The 18,828-nt window shown below is 37.1% G+C and overlaps 1 protein-coding gene across 1 annotated transcript in view; it reads right to left on the reverse strand.

Moving 5' to 3' along the window:
• Positions 1 to 18,828, reverse strand: part of CFAP299 (cilia and flagella associated protein 299) — a 601,825-nt gene that overhangs the window by 360,097 nt on the left and 222,900 nt on the right. Inside the window, exon 3 of the mRNA XM_007165606.2 lies at positions 10,749 to 10,839. Within this exon, the coding sequence (XP_007165668.2) occupies positions 10,749 to 10,839 (91 nt within the window). The remainder of the gene's footprint in view (positions 1 to 10,748; positions 10,840 to 18,828) is intronic.

Raw genomic sequence — 18,828 nt, forward strand, 5'->3', positions numbered from 1 at the left:
CTGGACTTTTGCTGGTTGGAAGACTGTTAATCACAGTTTCAATTTCATTACTTGTGATTGGTCTGTTCATATTTTCTATTTCTTCCTGGTTCAGTCTTGGAAGGTTATACCTTTCTAAGAATTTGTCCACTTCTTCCAGGTTGTCCATTTTATTGGCATAGAGTTGCTTGTAGTAGTCTCTTAGGATGGTTTCTATTTCTGCGGTGTCTGTTGTAACTTCTCCTTTTTCATTTCTAATTTCATTGATTTGAGTCCTCTCCCTCTTTTTCTTGATGAGTCTGGCTAATGGTTTATCAATTTTGTTTATCTTCCCAAAGAACAAGCTTTTAGATTTACTGATCTTTGCTATTGTTTTCTTTGTTTCTATTTCATTTATTTCCGCTCTGATCTTTATGATTTCTTTCCTTCTGCTAACTTTGGGTTTTGTTTGTTCTTCTTTCTCTAGTTCCTTTAGGTGTAAGGTTAGATTGTTTATTTGAGATTTTTCTTGTTTCTTGAGGTAGGCTGGCATTGCTATACACTTCCCTCTTAGAACTGCTTTTGCTGCATCCCATAGGTTTTGGATCATTGTGTTTTCATTGTCATTTGTCTCCAGGTATTTTTTGATTTCCTCTTTGATTTCTTCAGTGATCTCTTTGTTGTTTACTCACGTATTGTTTAGCCTCCATATGTTTGTGTTTTTTACGTTTTTTTCCCTGTAATTTATTTCTAATCTCATAGTGTTGTGTTCAGAAAAGATGCTTCATATGATTTCAATTTTCTTTAATTTACTGAGGCTTGATTTGTGACCCGAGATGTGATCTATCCTGGAGAATGCTCTGTGCACACTTGAGAAGAACGTGTAATCTGCTGTTTTTGGATAGAATGTCCTATAAATATCAATTAAATCTATCTGGTCTATTGTGTCATTTAAAGCTTCTGTTTCCTTATTTATTTTCATTTTGGATGATCTTTCCATTGGTGTAAGTGAGGTGTTAAAGTCCCCCACTATTATTGTATTACTGTTGATTTCCTCTTTTATAGCTGTTAGCAGTTGCCTTATGTATTGAGGTGCTCCTATGTTGGGTGCATATATATTTATAATTGTTATATCTTCTTCCTTGATTGATCCCTTGATCATTATGTAGTGTCCTTCCTTTTCTGTTGTAACATTCTTTATTTTAACGTCTATTTTATCTGATATGAGTATTGCTACTCCAGCTCTCTTTTGATTTCAATTTGCATGGAATATCTTTTTCCATCCCCTCACTTTCAGTCTCTATGTGCCCCGAGGTCTGAAGTGGGTCTCTTATAGACAGCGTATATATGGGTCTTGTTTTTGTATTCATTCAGCAAGCCTGTGTCTTTTGGTTGGAGCATTTATTCCATTCACGTTTAAGGTAATTATTGATATGTATGTTCCTATTACCATTTTTTCAATTTTGGGGGGTTTGTTTTTGTAGGTCTTTTTCTTCTCTTGTGTTTCCCACTTAGAGAAGTTCCATTAGCATTTGTTGTAGAGCTGGTTTGGTGGTGCTGAATTCTCTTAGCTTTTGCTTGTCTGTAAAGCTTTTGATTTCTCCATCGAATCTGAATGAGATCCTTGCCAGGTAGAGTAATCTTGGCTGTAGGTTCCTCCTTTTCATCACTTTAAATATGTCATGTCACTCCCTTCTGGCTTTTAGAGTTTCCACTGAGAAATCAGCTGTTAACCTTATGGGAGTTCCCTTGTATATTATTTGCCATTTTTCCCTTGTTGCTTTCAATAATTTTTCTTTGTCTTTAATTTTTGTCGATTTGATTACTATGTGTCTCAGCGTGTTCCTCCTTGGGTTTATCCTTCCTGGGACTCTCTGTGCTTCCTAGACTTGGGTGGCTATTTCCTTTCCCATGTTAGGGAAATTTTCGACTATAATCTCTTCAAATATTCTCTTGGGTCCTTTCTCTCTCTCTTCTCCTTCTGGGACCCCTATAATGTGAATGTTGTTGTGTTTAATGTTGTTCCAGAGGTCTCTTATGCTGTCTCATTTCTTTTCATTCTTTTTGTTTATTCTGTTCCATGGCAGTGAATTCCACCATTCTGTCTTCCAGGTCACTTATCTGTTCTTCTGCCTCAGTTCTGCTATTGATTCCTTCTAGTGTATTTTTCATTTCAGTTATTGTTTTGTCATCTCTGTTTGTTCTTTAACTCTTCTAGGTGTTTGTTCTTTAATTCTTCTAGGTCTTTGTTAAACATTTCTTGCATCTTCTTGATCTTTGCTTCCATTCTTTTTCCGAGGTCCTGGATCATCTTCACTATCATTATTCTGAATTCTTTTTCTGGAAGTTTGCCTATCTCCACTTCATTTAGTTGTTTTACTGGGGTTTTATCTTGTTCCTTCATCTGGTACATAGCCCTCTGCCTTTTCATCTTGTCTATCTTTCTGTGAATGTGATTTTTTTCCCCACAGGCTGCAGGATTGTAGTTCTTCTTGTTTCTGCTGTCTGCCCTCTGGTGGATGAGGCTATCTAAGCGGCTTGAGCAAGTTTCCTGATGGGAGGGACTGGTCCACATTATTTATTAAATACTTGTCATGTATCATGCAGTGTGCCAAGTGTTTAACCTTTATTTTCTTTTCAATACTCAGTCAGTATTAGGATGAGGGTATCCTTTTAATCTCTACATTACAGAGCAGGATATTGTGGTTTAGGGAAAACTAGCATAGTCCTTTAGAAATTTGTAATACTGGGTAAATAGTAAATCTGGAACTTTAGACTAGTTACTATCTACTCCAACTTCTCTAAAACTACACTAAATCCTCTAAAGCCAGGATCACACTTCTCTTCCCATAAATAAAATTATTGTCAGCTGTTTATATGCTCCATTGAATCCCCCAAACTGAAATGCATAAACAGTATTCAAAACTTCCTCTCACCATTTCCTTATCAAAAAAACAAAGTTATCTCCTGAATTACACATATCCATCCTTTCCCACCACTCATTCTGTCATTTCTTTATCCCAGCCTTTTATTATCTATCTGAAATGTTACAGTGTCCTCTCAGTTGATCTCCCTGTCTCATATCTCATCTCCTATCTCCATAGACACATGCTTTTCCTTACATCCTGCCCCCGATATACTCTTAAAATACACATTGGATCACATGGACCATTTGTCTAAATTCTTTCATGGATAGCCATCATCTTCAGGGCATTACCCACGGTACTGAGCACAGCACAACAGAGCCCTCCGAGCTGTCTGTCGCCCACCGCTTTGGCTTTCTTGTCACCTCTCCCACATTTATTTGAGACATATTTACAAGGTAGAGTTGACCAGGTTTGGTCACCAAATGGGTGTGATAACTGAGGAACAGAAGAGGAACAGAAATTTGAATTAGCTATAGATTAAATGTAAGTATCTGAGGTATAGCAATGTGGAGATAAACATTGGAATAGAGTTTAGATCTTCTTCTCCAGCTCTCTACTTAACACCTCAACAACTTCTTTCATCAAAGACAACTCAAACTCAGTATGTCCAAAATCAGACCCATGATCTCTGTACCCCATTCCCCTATCTTTCACTGCCCCATGTCTCAAAGAGTAGCAGCACCTTCTATCCAGCTGTGAAGGCCAATTATCCATGGCCACTCCCTTTGCCTCAGCCCCCTCCTTAGCCATATCCTGTCACCAATTCCTGCCCAGTTTACCTTCTAAATAACTCTCAAATCTTCTTTATCTTCCCTATCATCTTTCTCGTCCAGGCTACCATCTCATCTTCTCTTATCAGATTTTGCAATGCATTTATTGCATTGCAAAAAATAAAGCATCTGCTTTATGCTTTCTATAAATTATTCTCTATATTGATAGCACACTGATTTTTTTGTCTAAAAATCTGATCATATCATCTCGCAACCTACTTAAACGCAATCAGAACTTTTTGTGTTTTTCATTCATAGCACTTGTCACAGTTGCAATTTTACTTTATCTGTATGTTTACTTGATCATACACTTTCTTTTCCAAGCAACTCTAAGCTCTGTAAGGCACTTGCTGTCCACTGTATCCCCAGAAGCTCATACAATGCCTTGTACAGAACCAGTTATCACAATTTACTAAATAAGTGAATAAATTAATAAATAGATGGACAGCAAAGAGCTAAGCCTCTGTTTTGGTAGCAAGAAGCATACAGTTAGTGAGTTCATGGGTCTGGGTGATTCACCAAGGGAAAATGTGTATAGTGGAAGAGATGCAGGTCAAATGGAGGTATATGGTGGTCAGCCCAAGAAAGAGACTGAAATCAAAGTCAGAAGAAAGTTGGAAAACTATAAGATAATCATGTCATAGACACCAAGATAGGAGAGAAAAAAAGATTAATCAACTATATAAAAAATTCAGAGCAGTTTAGAAAGAAATTGGAAACTACTGTCTCGGAAGAACTCATTTTACCTCTTCACTCTGTTTTCTATCTAGTCTTTTCTTTATACAATCATCACATCTTGACCTCAAATATTTTCCTTAGCCTCTATCATGAACATGGAATGCTCTCAGGATGTAACATCTTCATTCAAGCATCCTCTGTAATTCAACAATTTCTATTAAGACATTTCTGGAAATTGTAAAAAAAAAAAATTACCTTTAATCTCACTCTCATTTAAATATTTAATTATTTAACATTTCCACTGATTTTTCTGAGAAAATGCATTTTGCACTATCTCATATGTTCACACAATGTGTTCAGTTCTCTGTGAATATTTTTATGTCCACTAGCATCACTATGATTTGCCTCTGATCTGAGTTTCTGGATATCTAGAACCAGACCTGTTTAATGTGCTTTTCCAAGCACTTGTTATAAACATACACTTAATAAATGGCTCATTGTGGTGGCAGTGTTAAACACTTCATAGAATGAGCAATCAGAAAACTATGCTTTCCCAGGAAACAAATCTGCTTACCAATGAGAAGAAAATGGCTAGTCATTTTAGTCTTTTAAAAAGTTTTAAATCTGAAATACATGAGTCATGAGGTAGAAATGTTTTCTTACATGAATAGCTCACATTTGAAATAAAATTAAATAGTTATATTACTAGGAAAAAATACTCATTGTAGCTGTCATTTGAAGTACTACACAATTAATCCTTTCAAACATTTTTGTACATGAATTACACATAAGGCTCAATGTTTTGTTTAAACAAAATGCATGGAGCATCATAGTAATTTAAAACAGAGTATTTTGGAAAAGATGTAAAAAAAGAAATGTGTACTTATACATACATATATATATGCTTGTATATGTGTATATATATGTTATATATACATATTCATATATTATACATACACATTATTTTGTATACACTATATACAAAATTCAGAGGTAATCATGAAATAATACTAATTCTTGAATTAAATTGAGTTACCTCTGGCTTACTACAAGCTTCTTAAAAAAGGGACTTATCTAAACAATATCTATATCTAGAACATCTGACCCACTGAGCCACTGAAAGCTTTAAAGGAAGTATATTTTCAAGAATTTTTATTCTTTAAATAGCAGCTATATAAATTTCTAATTTTCATAAAACCCTATTCTCTCCCAGGGCATAGCCCAAGACTACACACCCAAGCAGCAGCTTTGTGGGAATGGTATAAATGTATATAATAAGCAAATAATCCTATAACTTGCACATTGAAAATATTAGGGTGGAGGCCCCTGGAGATGGGAGACAGAGAGGAGTGCTGTTTTCCTAAGCTCCAGGCTCTATAGCAGAGTAAATTCAAAGCCTAAGTGGAGAAAACTAATAAATCACATTTGCAATTAGTTGACCAGAGGGAGAAAGAGGACACTCAGAACAAGATCCAATTACACTAAATAGCATTTGAAACCTGGGATCACCAAACTTAAAAATAAAATAAAAAGTTATGAGTGTGGGAAAGTAAATCCAATCTTCTTCTAACTTCCTAGCTACATTTAAAGAAAATTACCTAGGAAAATTGCTATGAAATTAGCCCTTCAAACCTTATTAGGCCATGGAGGTCAATTCAACTACATCAGTTCTAAAACTCTAACATAATTTTTTCTAGTATGTACTTTCAATAAGATGGATCAAAAAGAGTAACAAATGTGCCTCTGGGTTGAAGTTCTCCATTTATTTTGCACCTACACATTATGTAGAGAAATCTCAATGCTCAGGAAATAGTCATTTCCCTCAGAGAGTTCAGACCTCATAAAATTCACATATAATTTCTGCTGACATTAAATTAATATAGATTCAAATCTCATGAATATTGTATATTTTATAGGACTACTTTTTAAAAAGCATATCCAGTTAGTAAATGGCTTTTAAAGTAAGCCCATGATCCTAATAATTAGATCTTTCTAAAATATGTTGTATTCTGTTGTAAATTGTTTGCTCTAAAACTATTTGGAGTCTTCATTAAGACAAGACTAGGATATAGAAAATTAAGTCTTAAATGCCACCCTTGATACAATGATATGTAGTCTGCTGATTATAATAGTATCACAAATTCAAAGGCCCAAATAAATGACCATATATTATTTTCAAAGTCACCAAGCAAGCTATGAATCTAAAAAAGACGCTTGTTTCCAAATCAATGACAACCTACCCAACATTAAATGACTCAAAAAAAGTTAAATTTATATTTTCTAAGGGGAGAAAAACCATAACAATGTAATTAAAGGTCATTTGGAGCAGCAATGTAGAAAAAAATAAACTCACAGCAGAGCTATCTCATCTTCCCAAATCTAAATCCACCAACCTATTTGGCAGATGTGCCTATATACTCTTTCTTCCCTCCTGCTAGTGGCTTCTGCCCCTCTCAGAGACAAACCCTTTCCTGGTGCTCTGAATCCCAGCAAAGATCCCCTTTGTCCACTGTGCCATCAATATCCCTCTCTCTACTGGGTCATTCCCGTTAACATAAACTTGGTTAATATTATCCATCTTAAAACAAACTTCCTAGACCCCCAGCCCTGTACCAGCTGTCATTCAAGGTCTAAGTTAGACTTCACTGCAAAAATCCTCAAAAACAGTTGACCTCTTATCTTCACTTACACACTTTCTTCTTTTCTATACATACTCCAACAAGACATTTAACCACAGCCCTCCACTGAAACAGCCCTCATCAACATATTCAATGATATTTACCTAGCCAAAAACAATAGCAAACTTTTCATCATTTGTATGTCCCCCCCATCTCCAAAAGATATGTTGAGATCTTAACACTTGGTACCTGTGAAAATAACCTTATTTGGAAATAGGCTCTTTGTAGATGTAATGGAATTAATATTAAGTCATATTCAACCAGGGGAGGGGGTGCTAATCCAATGACTGGTGTCTTTATAAGAAAAGAAGACAGAGACACAGATACATAAGGAGAATGCCACGTGATGATGGAGGCAGAGGTTAGAGTGATGTCTCTACAAACCAAAGAACACCAATGACTCAGACACACCAGAAGCTAAGGGAAAGGCATGGAATAGAGTCTCCCCTAGACGCTTCAGAATGGTTCCGCTGACACCTTGATTTCAGACTTCTGGCCTCCAGAAGAACTGTGAGAGAACAAATTTCTGTTGTTTCAAGCCACTCAGTTTGTGATAACTTGTTATGGCAGCCATGAGAAACTAATTGATCATCTTATTTAACCTCTCAGCAGCATTTGACATGGTTAGCATTCCTGCCTTTGAAATTTTTTCTTTTCCCATGTCTATAGCATGGCTCTCACCTGATTTTTCTCCTACCTGTTACTTCTCAGGTTCCTTAGCTAGTTCTTTCACACATTTCAGATCTCAAAATGTTGGAGTGTCCTAAAAATCTGTCATAGAACCTCACTCTCTCTACCCACACTCTCTGCCTGGTAAACTTTTGCAAGCCCATGACTTTACATACCACTTAGATGTTGATAGCTTTCAGATTTATATCCTAGCCAAAACTTCTCCCAAGTTCCAAACCAATATATGTAAATAACCAATCAACTTCTCCACTTGGATATTTAATAGGCATCACAAAATTAATATAGCCAAAACAGAGCTACTTCATTATTGATTCCTGAAATAAGTTTCCCTGTCACAGTAAGTGCCACCATCATCTCCACCTGTTCAAACTAAAAACCTAGAAGTCATCCTAATTTCCTCTTTTTTAATATTCCACATCCAATCCATCAGTGAGTCCTGTCTGCTTTGCCTCCAAAACATAGACACAATTCAGTAACTTCCCTCCATCTCAACTACAACCATGCTGTTTTGAGAGTTTCATCTCTTGCTGGTTGATTACAAGAGCTCCCTAACATATCTCCTTGCTTCTGGCTCTAGACTTATTCATCACATTCTCCTACCCCACACAGCAACAATGAGATCAATCTTTCTAAAGTGTAAACCAGATCGGGTCACTTCTCTGCTAAAGATCATCTGTCCATCAACTTTCTATCACAATAATAAAAGAATAAATATAAAAATTTAAAAAGAATAAAATCAAAATTCCTTAAAACCTACATGCTGGCTGCTGACCTCCTCTCTGATCTCATCTGTCTTTCTAATTCCGTTCAATAGCTGCCTTCCAGCTATTCTGGTCTTCTTACCATCTCTTGAATATGCCATGATTGCTGTTATCTCAGGAGATTTTAATACATGTTCCTTCTTCTTGGGATATCTCTCCCTCTCAAATATTTATCTCTTTGGGGTATCTCACCCTTCAAATTCCATGGCTATCTTCCTCATTTCATTCAAGTCTCAACAGATGTCACCTCCTTAAAGTAATTTTTCCTGTATACAGTACATAAAGCAACCGACCACTGTCTATTCAATCTCTCTATATTCCATATTCTAATTCTATGTTCTTCATAGCACCTATACAGAGCTGAAATTAATTGTTCCATTTTTATTTTGTTTACTAATTTTTTATCTCCCTCTCTAAAATATAAACACTTTAAGGTCATAGATTCTGCAGTGCGCCAGTGTCCCAGCGACTAAAACAGTTCCAGGCTTGAGCAGGTACACAAGAAATATATGTTGAGTAATTGGAAAATGGATGGGAGTCAGCCAAGAAAATACACAGGTGTATCATTTAGGAGGCTGTTAGAGTAATATATTTAAGATATGATGGGTGTTTGAATCTAGATGAGAGAATAAAGAGTTTATTATGGGATTTCCCCAGCGGGCCAGTGGTTAAGACTTCACCTCCAATGCAGGGGGTGCAGGTTCGATCCCTGGTCGGGGAGCTAGATCCCACGTGCCTCGTGGCCAAAAAACCGAAATATAAAAAACAGAAGCAATATTGTAACAAATTCAATAAAGACTTTAAAAAAAAAGTTTATTATAACTTACATACTTCCGATCTGGGTAAATGAGTGGATGATGTCATCATTCATTGTTAAAGGAAATACCAATAGGATAGAAAGGTTAAAAAGACATTTTTGAGAGGAAGTACACCATTGCAGTAAAAAAAAACATGGGCCTAGCGTCTCTAACGCTGTTTGTGTTTGTTGATGCTACTGTTTAACCATGGGCCATTTTTTTTTCAACCCTAAGAAACCTTACTTCTATCCTTCCTATGAATGGAATTTGTTCATGTCAAATTTTTTTTTTCTTTTAAATGTGCATGTTCCCAAATACAACAGATCCTTTTTCAGTTCTTATCCTGCTTGATCACTGATGATCGTTTGTTCCTTCTTGAAAGTCCTTACCATGGATTCCTATGTCACCACATTTTTCTGCCTTTCTTCCTACCTTTCTAGCTGCTCCTTATATTAATGGTCAGGTAAATTCCAAACTTTTCTGTTGTGACTGACAAAGTCCTCTAAGTCTAGTCCCCACCCATATTTCCAACCTCACGCAGCCCACTTCCACTAAGAAACTTTCCCTGCTTTCAAGTCCAGGATCATTCTATACAATTCTCTAACGAAGGCATGCTTTTTTTTTTTTTCTTTCTGAAGAACACTGAGGATTTTATCTGTATGTGAAATTTTCAAGGGACATGATAGTGAGAAAAATGCCAACTCTTTTATTGAGAAAACTTTGGTAAAAATAGACATCCTTATATTTTTCTGTTGCTCTAAATTTTTCATTGTACTACTTCTGATTATTTTTCTGTAATTCACTATTACAGTTTCAGCATGAATATTTGTCTATACTTATCCTTAACTTGGAACATTTTGAGACTTACAGAAGACTGTTATCACCAATCTTATATTAGCAAAGCATGAAAGCAAATATCCCAAATAATATTAGCAATTTTAAATATTTGATCTAGCACATATTTTAATAAAGCAAGAGCATGCTCTCCTTGTATGATTCAAAATCATATCTCTCCATTATGTGGTTTCTATCACACCTCCTCAGATAGGACGACTATAGGGCAGACTCTATCTTCTATAGGTAGCGCGAATCAGGTAGGTGGGGGAAAACCTTGGGGATGAGTGGATGACATGATTTGAAGAAGTGTAGTAGGAGCTTGGGTTGAAAAGAAGCAGGAAGTTTCAACATAGGAGTAGCACAGAGTTGGAGATGACAACCAGTCTGCCAAATACAGACATTTTCTCCACAACAAATACATAGAATACTACTAACATTTTTCACCATTTGGCTACTTCTACAGATGTAAATTGGAATAAATTTTTTCTACATATATTCTTATAATATATAAATAATAAAGAGCTATATTACATCCCTCATGAATTACCTTTCAGAGACAGTAGTAAAAGTTATATTATTAACTAACTATATATTATATACTAACTGTGCCTTTAAGGTATACATTTTTAGCCTTTGAATGAAGTGTACTCACGCTCACTATTCCACTGCGATTGTCTTCTTCTCTCATTGCCAGAGCCTTCAGAAAATTATCATGCAGGTCTTTACCAGCACTTGTTAATGTCCTATAAAAAGCAGGTCTTCGGTTATAATATATTAGATAAACAAATATGCTGAAAATACTCTGGGTACAAAAAACAATGCTTCTTTATTCCAAGTGACAATTCCTTTAACACTAAAACTATATATACACATTATACAAAATCATTATAAACCATACACAATTATTATAATCTATTAGATTCTTCAATTTAATTTCAAACAGTTATACAGTCTTTATTTACAAATAATTGGAATCAAGTTTATAAATAATGTCAATACTCACACCAGATACAGTTAATTCCATTTATGTGCCCATTTTATTCTTTTTATCACGCCATGAAAATTCAATATATTTATTCCCCTCACTACAAACAATAATTTTAAATTGCCTGTAATTTAAGTACAATTTATTAATTTAATATAAGAAAACTAAAATATTAGCCACTTAAGCCAATTCAGTTATTGGAACAGAGCACTACTTTAGTTTTATGAGTGGAGATAATCAAAGCAAGATAGGAAACTAGGTTATCTTTGCCATATAAAAGAAAGCATTAAGAATTGAAGAGAGAAATGACTTTCTCTGGAAATAAATTTTAAAGAAAATTTATCACAGCGATATTGATCAAGCAACACTGAACCACAAAATAAAGAGTGAGTTCAAGAGTGATTTGCGAAATAATAATCATTTCTTTATTTAGCAATTTTCTATATATTGAACAAACATTTCTATTGCATGTCTATTATGTACCAGGAACGGTACTAGGGACAAAGATGAATGAGACATAATTCCTGCTTTCAAGTTGCCTGTGGTCTCATAGAGGTGAACAGATACAGGAACATTATAATATCATACCATGTGATAAGTGTAATAATAGAGATATGGATGGATATTGAATCATAAAGAAATATCCTACCTATTCAAGGAAAAGTCACTTAATCTTTTTTTTTTCACACACACACACACTGTATTTTATTTTTACAAGAGATAAATAAGTCACTTAATCTTAAGTTTTAAAACCATCGTTGAACTAAATGTTAAAAGATGAGACAGCATTAGCCAGTTTGGGGGTGAGGGTGGTGGGAGAGGGAAAGAGTTATGAGTAACGTCAAAGGAATTAAAGAACAGAGATGAAAAACTGCCAGGTGCCCTTGGGTAACTGCAAAACAGTCAGAAAGTAAGCACAGGAAGTAAAGGAGAAACCATACAATATTAATAAAAGCTAACATTTTTACAGACATACTGTTGTAAATATTTAGTTAAGGCCACTCAGCTAATCGGAGCAGACCTGTTTTCAAACTCAGGCAGTCTGGTTCTAAAACTCATTCTCATAACCACTAGGCCATGCTGCCTTTCCAGGAAGGCCTTGTATGCTACATGAAGGAGCTTGAGCCTTATCTTCTAGGAGATGTTGAACCACAAGGGTTGTATGCGAGGAAATAAGATGGTCACGTTTGTGTTTCAGTAATACTGTCCAGGCATTGTGATAAACATAGCCTGGAGGAGAGCCACACTGCAAAGATTAATTAGGGGGCTTTAGTAAGAGATGACGAAGACCCAAGTCAAAGCAGTGGTGGTAAGAATAAGAGGGGATAGATTAAGGAAATATTTAAGAGGGAAACAGACCTGGTGATTTCTTTTTGTGAGGAGTTAAAGAGAGATTACTACCAGGTTTCTTTAAATCAATATAGGCATGTACAATATGTAACCTACTGATTATTTTGTTGAACTATAAATTCAACTCGTTAAGTTGATCACAGCTTGTCAGCTTTTCCTTTTCTAGTTTTATGTGCCTTGGCTTATAGTATCAATATCAACTAATAATCAAAATATCTAAATATACATAAACTACTCATTGGTACCAATGCAGAGAATCAGATATTTGAGAAACTCCTCAATTTACTGTTCTATTCAAAAGTGAGTCTTCCATATTATAATATACCTATGCACTGCTCTGACATTAAATCTCCAAAATATCAAATTTATTTTGTCAGAAGCTTGCCCAGAAAACATGTATTGTTTCTCCATTGCTCACAGGTTAATCTTTTCATCACTGGTCAGTTTCTACCTAATTTCCTGCTTATGGTCTATATTTAAAACCAGAACGAGTTAGAAATTCTTTGGAAGTTTGAACAGAGAATTAGTTTTACAAGTGTATCAATCAGGACTGGTTAGGTTATACTATAGTAACAAGTGGCCCAAATGTCTGTGGTTTATAATTACAAAGGATTATTTCTCAGTAATGTTATGCATCAATAGCAGGTTGATTGTGGCTCTTCATCTTGAAGGGATGAACTGGGAGGCTCATGAAATAGCCTCTATCTGAAACATCTTTGGTTATTGTGCAGAGGGAACATGGTCACACACTGGCTCTTAGAGCATCTGCTTGTAAGAGACTCATGTCACGTCCACTCACATTTGATTGGCCAAAGCAAGTGCCATGCCTGAAATCAATGGGATGGAAAAGTATAATCCTGCCCAGGGAAGAGTAGCAAATATCTGTAAACAGTATCCTATGTACCCCTTGCTTCTATAGCATAACCAAACAAAGGCTGAGAGTAGATAGCTCAGTAAACAAGAGCAATAAAGAAAACAATTTCTGAGTAAAATTTAAAGGTATACAAAATGTGTTAAATAATGTGGTTCAGGGGGTCTGGGCAAGATGGCGGAAGAGTAAGACGCGGAGATCACCTTCCTTCCCACAGATACATCAGAAATACATCTACACATGGAACTGCTCCTACAGAACACCCACTGAACGCTGGCAGAAGACGTCAGACCTCCCAAAAGGCAAGAAACTCCCCACGTACTTGGGTAGGGCAAAAGAAAAAAGAAATAACAGACAAAAGAATAGGGACGGGACCCGCACCAGTGGGAGGGAGCCGTGAAGGAGGAAAGGTTTCCACACACTAGGAAGCCCCTTCGCGGGTGGAGACTGTGGGTGGCAGAGGGGGGAAGATTCGGAGCCACGGAGGAGAGCACAGCCACAGGGGTGCGGAGGGCAAAGCGGAGAGATTCCCGCACAGAGGAGCGGTGCCGAGCAGCACTCACCAGCCCGAGAGGCTTGTCTGCTCACCCGCCGGGGCGGGCGGGGCTGGGAGCTGAGGCTCGGGCTTCGGTTGAGAGAGGACTGGGGTTGGCGGCGTGAACACAGCCTGAAGGGGTTAGTGCGCCACAGCTAGCCGGGAGGGAGTCTGGGAAAAAGGCTGGAGCTGCCGAAGGGGCAAGAGACTTTTTCTTCCCTCTTTGTTTCGTGGCACACAAGGGGAGGGGATTAAGAGCGCCGCCTAAACAAGCTCCAGAGATGGGGGCGAGCCGCGGCTATCAGCGCGGACCCCAGAGACAGGCATGAGATGCTAAGGCTGCTGCTGCTGCCACCAAGAAGCCTGTGTGCGAGCACAGGTCACTCTCCACACCGCCCCTCCCGGGAGCCTGTGCAGCCCGCCACTGCCAGGGTCCCATGATCCAGGGACAACTTCCCCAGGAGAACGAACGGTGCGCCTCGGGCTGCTGTAACATCACGCCGGCCTCTGCTGCCACAGGCTTGCCCCGCCTCCTCCGTACCCCTCCCTCCCCCCGGCCTGAGTGAGCCAGAGCCCCGGAAGCAGCTGCTCCTTTAACCCCGTCCTGTCTGAGCGAAGAACAGACACCCTCAGGCGACCTACACGCAGAGGCGGGTCCAAATCCAAAGCTGGATCCCGGGAGCTGTATGAACAAAGAAGAGAAAGCAAAATTTCTCCCAGCAGCCTCAGAAGCAGCAGATTAAAGCTCCACAAACAACGTGATGTACCTGCATCTGCTGAATACCTGAATAGACAACGAATCATCCCAAATTCAGGGGGTGGACTTTGGGAGCAGGATATATTAATTTTTCCCCTTTCCCTTTTTTTTGTGAGTGTATATGTATATGCTTCTGGGTGAGATTTTGTCTGTATAGCTTTGCTTTCACCATTTGTCCTAGGGTTCGGTCCATCCGTTTTTTGTTTTTTTTTTTACTTAAAAATTTTGTTTTCTTAATAATTTTATTCTTCATAATTTTTTCCTTATTTTTTATTTTAAAAAATTAAAAATTTTTTTCTTAATAAGTTTTTTCTTATTTTTTATTTTAAAAAATTTAAAAAAATTTTTCTTAACAATTTTTTTCTTAATTTTTTCCTAACTTTTTATTATAAAAAATTAATAAATTTATTTTTAAAAATTTTTTTAAAAATTTCTCTTAATAAATTTTTTCTTAATAATTTTTTTCTTATTTTTTATTATAATAGCTTTACTTTATTTTATTTTATTTTATCCTCTTTCTTTCTTTCTTTCCATTTTTTCTCCCTTTTATTCTGAGCCATGTGGATGAAAGGCTCTTGGTGCTCCAGCCAGGCATCAGGGCTGTGCCTCTGAGGTGAGAGAGCCAACTTCAGGACACTGGTCCACAAGAGACCTCCCAGCTCCACGTAATACCAAACGGCGAAAATCTCTCAGAGATCTCCATCTCGACATCAAGACCCAGCTTCACTCAACAATCAGCAAGCTACAGTGCTGGACACCCTATGCCAAACAACTAGCAAGACAGGAACAGAGCCGCATCCATTAGCAGAGAGGCTGCCTAAAATCATAATAAGGTCACAGACACCCCAAAACAAACCACCAGACGTGGACGTGCCCACCAGAAAGACAAGATCCAGCCTCATCCACCAGAACACAGGCACTAGTTCCCTCCACCAGGAAGCCTACACAACCCACTGAACCAACCTTAGCCACTAGGGACAGATACCAAAAACAACGGGAACTACGAACCTGCAGTCTGTGAAAAGGAGACCCCAAACACAGTAAGATAAGCAAAATGAGAAGACAGAAAAACATACAGCAGATGAAGGAGCAGGGTCAAAACACACCAGACCTAACAAATGAAGAGGAAATAGGCAGTCTACCTGAAAAAGAATTCAGAATAATGATAGTAAAGATGATCCAAAATCTTGGAAACAGAATAGACAAAATGCAAGAAACATTTAACAAGGACATAGAAGAACTAAAGAGGAACCAAGCAACGATGAAAAACACAATAAGTAAAATTAAAAATACTCTAGAAGGGATCAATAGCAGAATAACAGAGGCAGGAGAACGGGTAAGTGACCTGGAAGATAAAATAGTGGAAATAACTACTGCAGAGAAGAATAAAGAAAAAAGAATGAAAAGAATTGAGGACAGTCTCAGAAAACTCTGGGACAACATTAAACGCACCAACATTCGAATTATAGGGGTCGCAGAAGAAGAAGAGAAAAAGAAAGGGACTGAGAAAATATTTGAAGAGATTATAGTTGAAAACTTCCCTAATATGGGAAAGGAAATAGTTAATCAAGTCCTGGAAGCACAGAGAGTCCCATACAGGATAAAACCAAGGAGAAACACGCCAAGACACATATTAATCAAACTGTCAAAAATTAAATATAAAGAAAACATATTAAAAGCAGCAAGGGAAAAACAACAAATAACACACAAGGGACTCCCCATAAGATTAACAGTTGATCTTTCAGCAGAAACTCTGCAAGCCAGAAGGGAGTGGCAGGATATACTTAAAGTGATGAAGGAGAAAAACCTACAGCCAAGATTACTCTACCCAGCAAGGATCTCATTCAGATTCGATGGAGAAATTAAAACCTTTACAGACAAGCAAAAGCTGAGAGAGTTCAGCACCACCAAACCAGCTTTACAACAAATGCTAAAGGAACTTCTCTAGGCAAGAAACACAAGAGAAGGAAAACACCTACAATAACAAACCCAAAACATTTAAGAAAATGGGAATAGGAACATACATATCGATAATTACCTTAAATGTAAATGGATTAAATGCTCCCACCAAAAGACACAGACTGGCTGAAGGGATACAAAAACAAGACCCATATATATGCTGTCTACAAGAGACCCACTTCAGACCTAGGGACACATACAGACTGAAAGTGAGGGGATGGAAAAAGATATTCTATGCAAATAGAAAACAAAAGAAAGCTGGAGTAGCAATTCTCATATCAGACAAAATAGACTTTAAAATAAAGACTATTACAAGAGACAAAGAAGGACACTATAAAATGATCAAGGGATCGATCCAAGAAGAAGGTATAAAAATTGTAAATATTTATGCACTCAACATAGAAGCACCTCAATACATAAGGCAAATACTAACAGCCATAAAAGGGGAAATCAACAGTAACACAATCATAGTAGGGGACTTTAACACCCCACTTTCACCAATGGACAGATCATCCAAATTGAAAATAAATAAGGAAACACAAGCTTTAAATGGTACATTAAACAAGATGGACTTAATTGATATTTATAGGACATTCCACCCAAAAACAACAGAATACACATTTTTCTCAAGTGCTCATGGAACATTCTCCAGGATAGATCATATCTTGGGTCACAAATCAAGCCTTGGTAAATTTAAGAAAATTGAAATCGTATCAAGTATCTTTTCCAACCACAACTCTATGAGACTAGATATCAATTACAGGAAAAGATCTGTAAAAATTACAAACACATGGAGGCTACACAATACACTACTTAATAACGAAATGATCTCTGAAGAAATCAAAGGGGAAATCAAAAAATACCTAGAAACAAATGACAATGGAGACACAACGACCCAAAACCTATGGGATGCAGCAAAAGCAGTTCTGAGAGGGAAGCTTACAGCAACACAAGCCTACATCAAGAAACAGGAAACATCTCGAATAAACAACCTAACCTTGCACCTAAAGCAATCAGAGAGAGAAGAACAAAAAAACCCCAAAGCTAGCAGAAGGAAAGAAATCATAAAGATCAGATCAGAAATAAATGAAAAAGAAATGGAGACAATAGCAAAGATCAATAAAACTAAAAGCTGGTTCTTTGAGAAGATAAACAAAATTGATAAACCATTAGCCAGACTCATCAAGAGAAAAAGGGAGAAGACTCAAATCAATAGAATTAGAAATGAAAAAGGAGAAGTAACCACTGACACTGCAGAAATACAAACGATCATGAGAGATTACTACAAGCAACTCTATGCCAATAAAATGGACAACCTGGAAGAAATGGACAGATTCTTAGCAATGCACAACCTGCCGATACTGAACCAGGAAGAAATAGAAAATATGAACACACCAATCACAAGCACTGAAATTGAAAATGTGATTAAAAATCTACCAACAAACAAAAGCCCAGGACCAGATGGCTTCACAGGCGAATTCTATCAAACATTTAGAGAATATCTAATACCTATCCTTCTCAAACTCTTTCAAAATATTGCAGAGGGAGGAACACTCCCCAACTCATTCTACGAGGCCACCATCACCCTGATACCAAAACCAGACAAAGATGTCACAAAGAAAGAAAACTACAGGCCAATATCACTGATGAACATAGATGCAAAAATCCTCAACAGAATACTAGCAAACAGAATCCAACAGCACATTAAAAGGATCATACACCATGATCCAGTGGGGTTTATTCCAGGAATGCAAGGATTCTTCAATATATGCAAATCAATCAACATGATACATCGTATTAACAAATTGAAGGATACAAACCATATGATCATCTCAATAGATGCAGAAAAACCTTTCGACAAAATTCAACACCCATTTATGATAAAAGCCCTGCAGAAAGTAGGCATAGAGGGAACTTTCCTCAACATAATAAAGGCCATATATGAAAAACCCACAGCCAACATTGTCCTCTATGGTGAAAAACTGAAACCATTTCCACTAAGATCAGGAACAAGACAAGGTTGCCCACTCTCACCACTATTATTCAACATAGTTTTGGAAGTGTTAGTCACAGCAATCAGAGAAGAAAAAGAAATAAAAGGAATCCAAATCGGAAAAGAAGAAGTAAAGCTGTCACTGTTTGCAGATGACATGATACTATACATAGAGAATCCTAACGATGCTACCAGAAAACTCCTAGAGCTAATCAATGAATTTGGTAAAGTAGCAGGATACAAAATTAATGCACAGAAATCTCTTGCATTCCTATACACTAA

This window comes from Balaenoptera acutorostrata, chromosome 5 (assembly GCF_949987535.1).
Source record: "Balaenoptera acutorostrata chromosome 5, mBalAcu1.1, whole genome shotgun sequence".
In the NCBI taxonomy this organism is placed as follows: Eukaryota; Metazoa; Chordata; class Mammalia; order Artiodactyla; family Balaenopteridae; genus Balaenoptera; species Balaenoptera acutorostrata.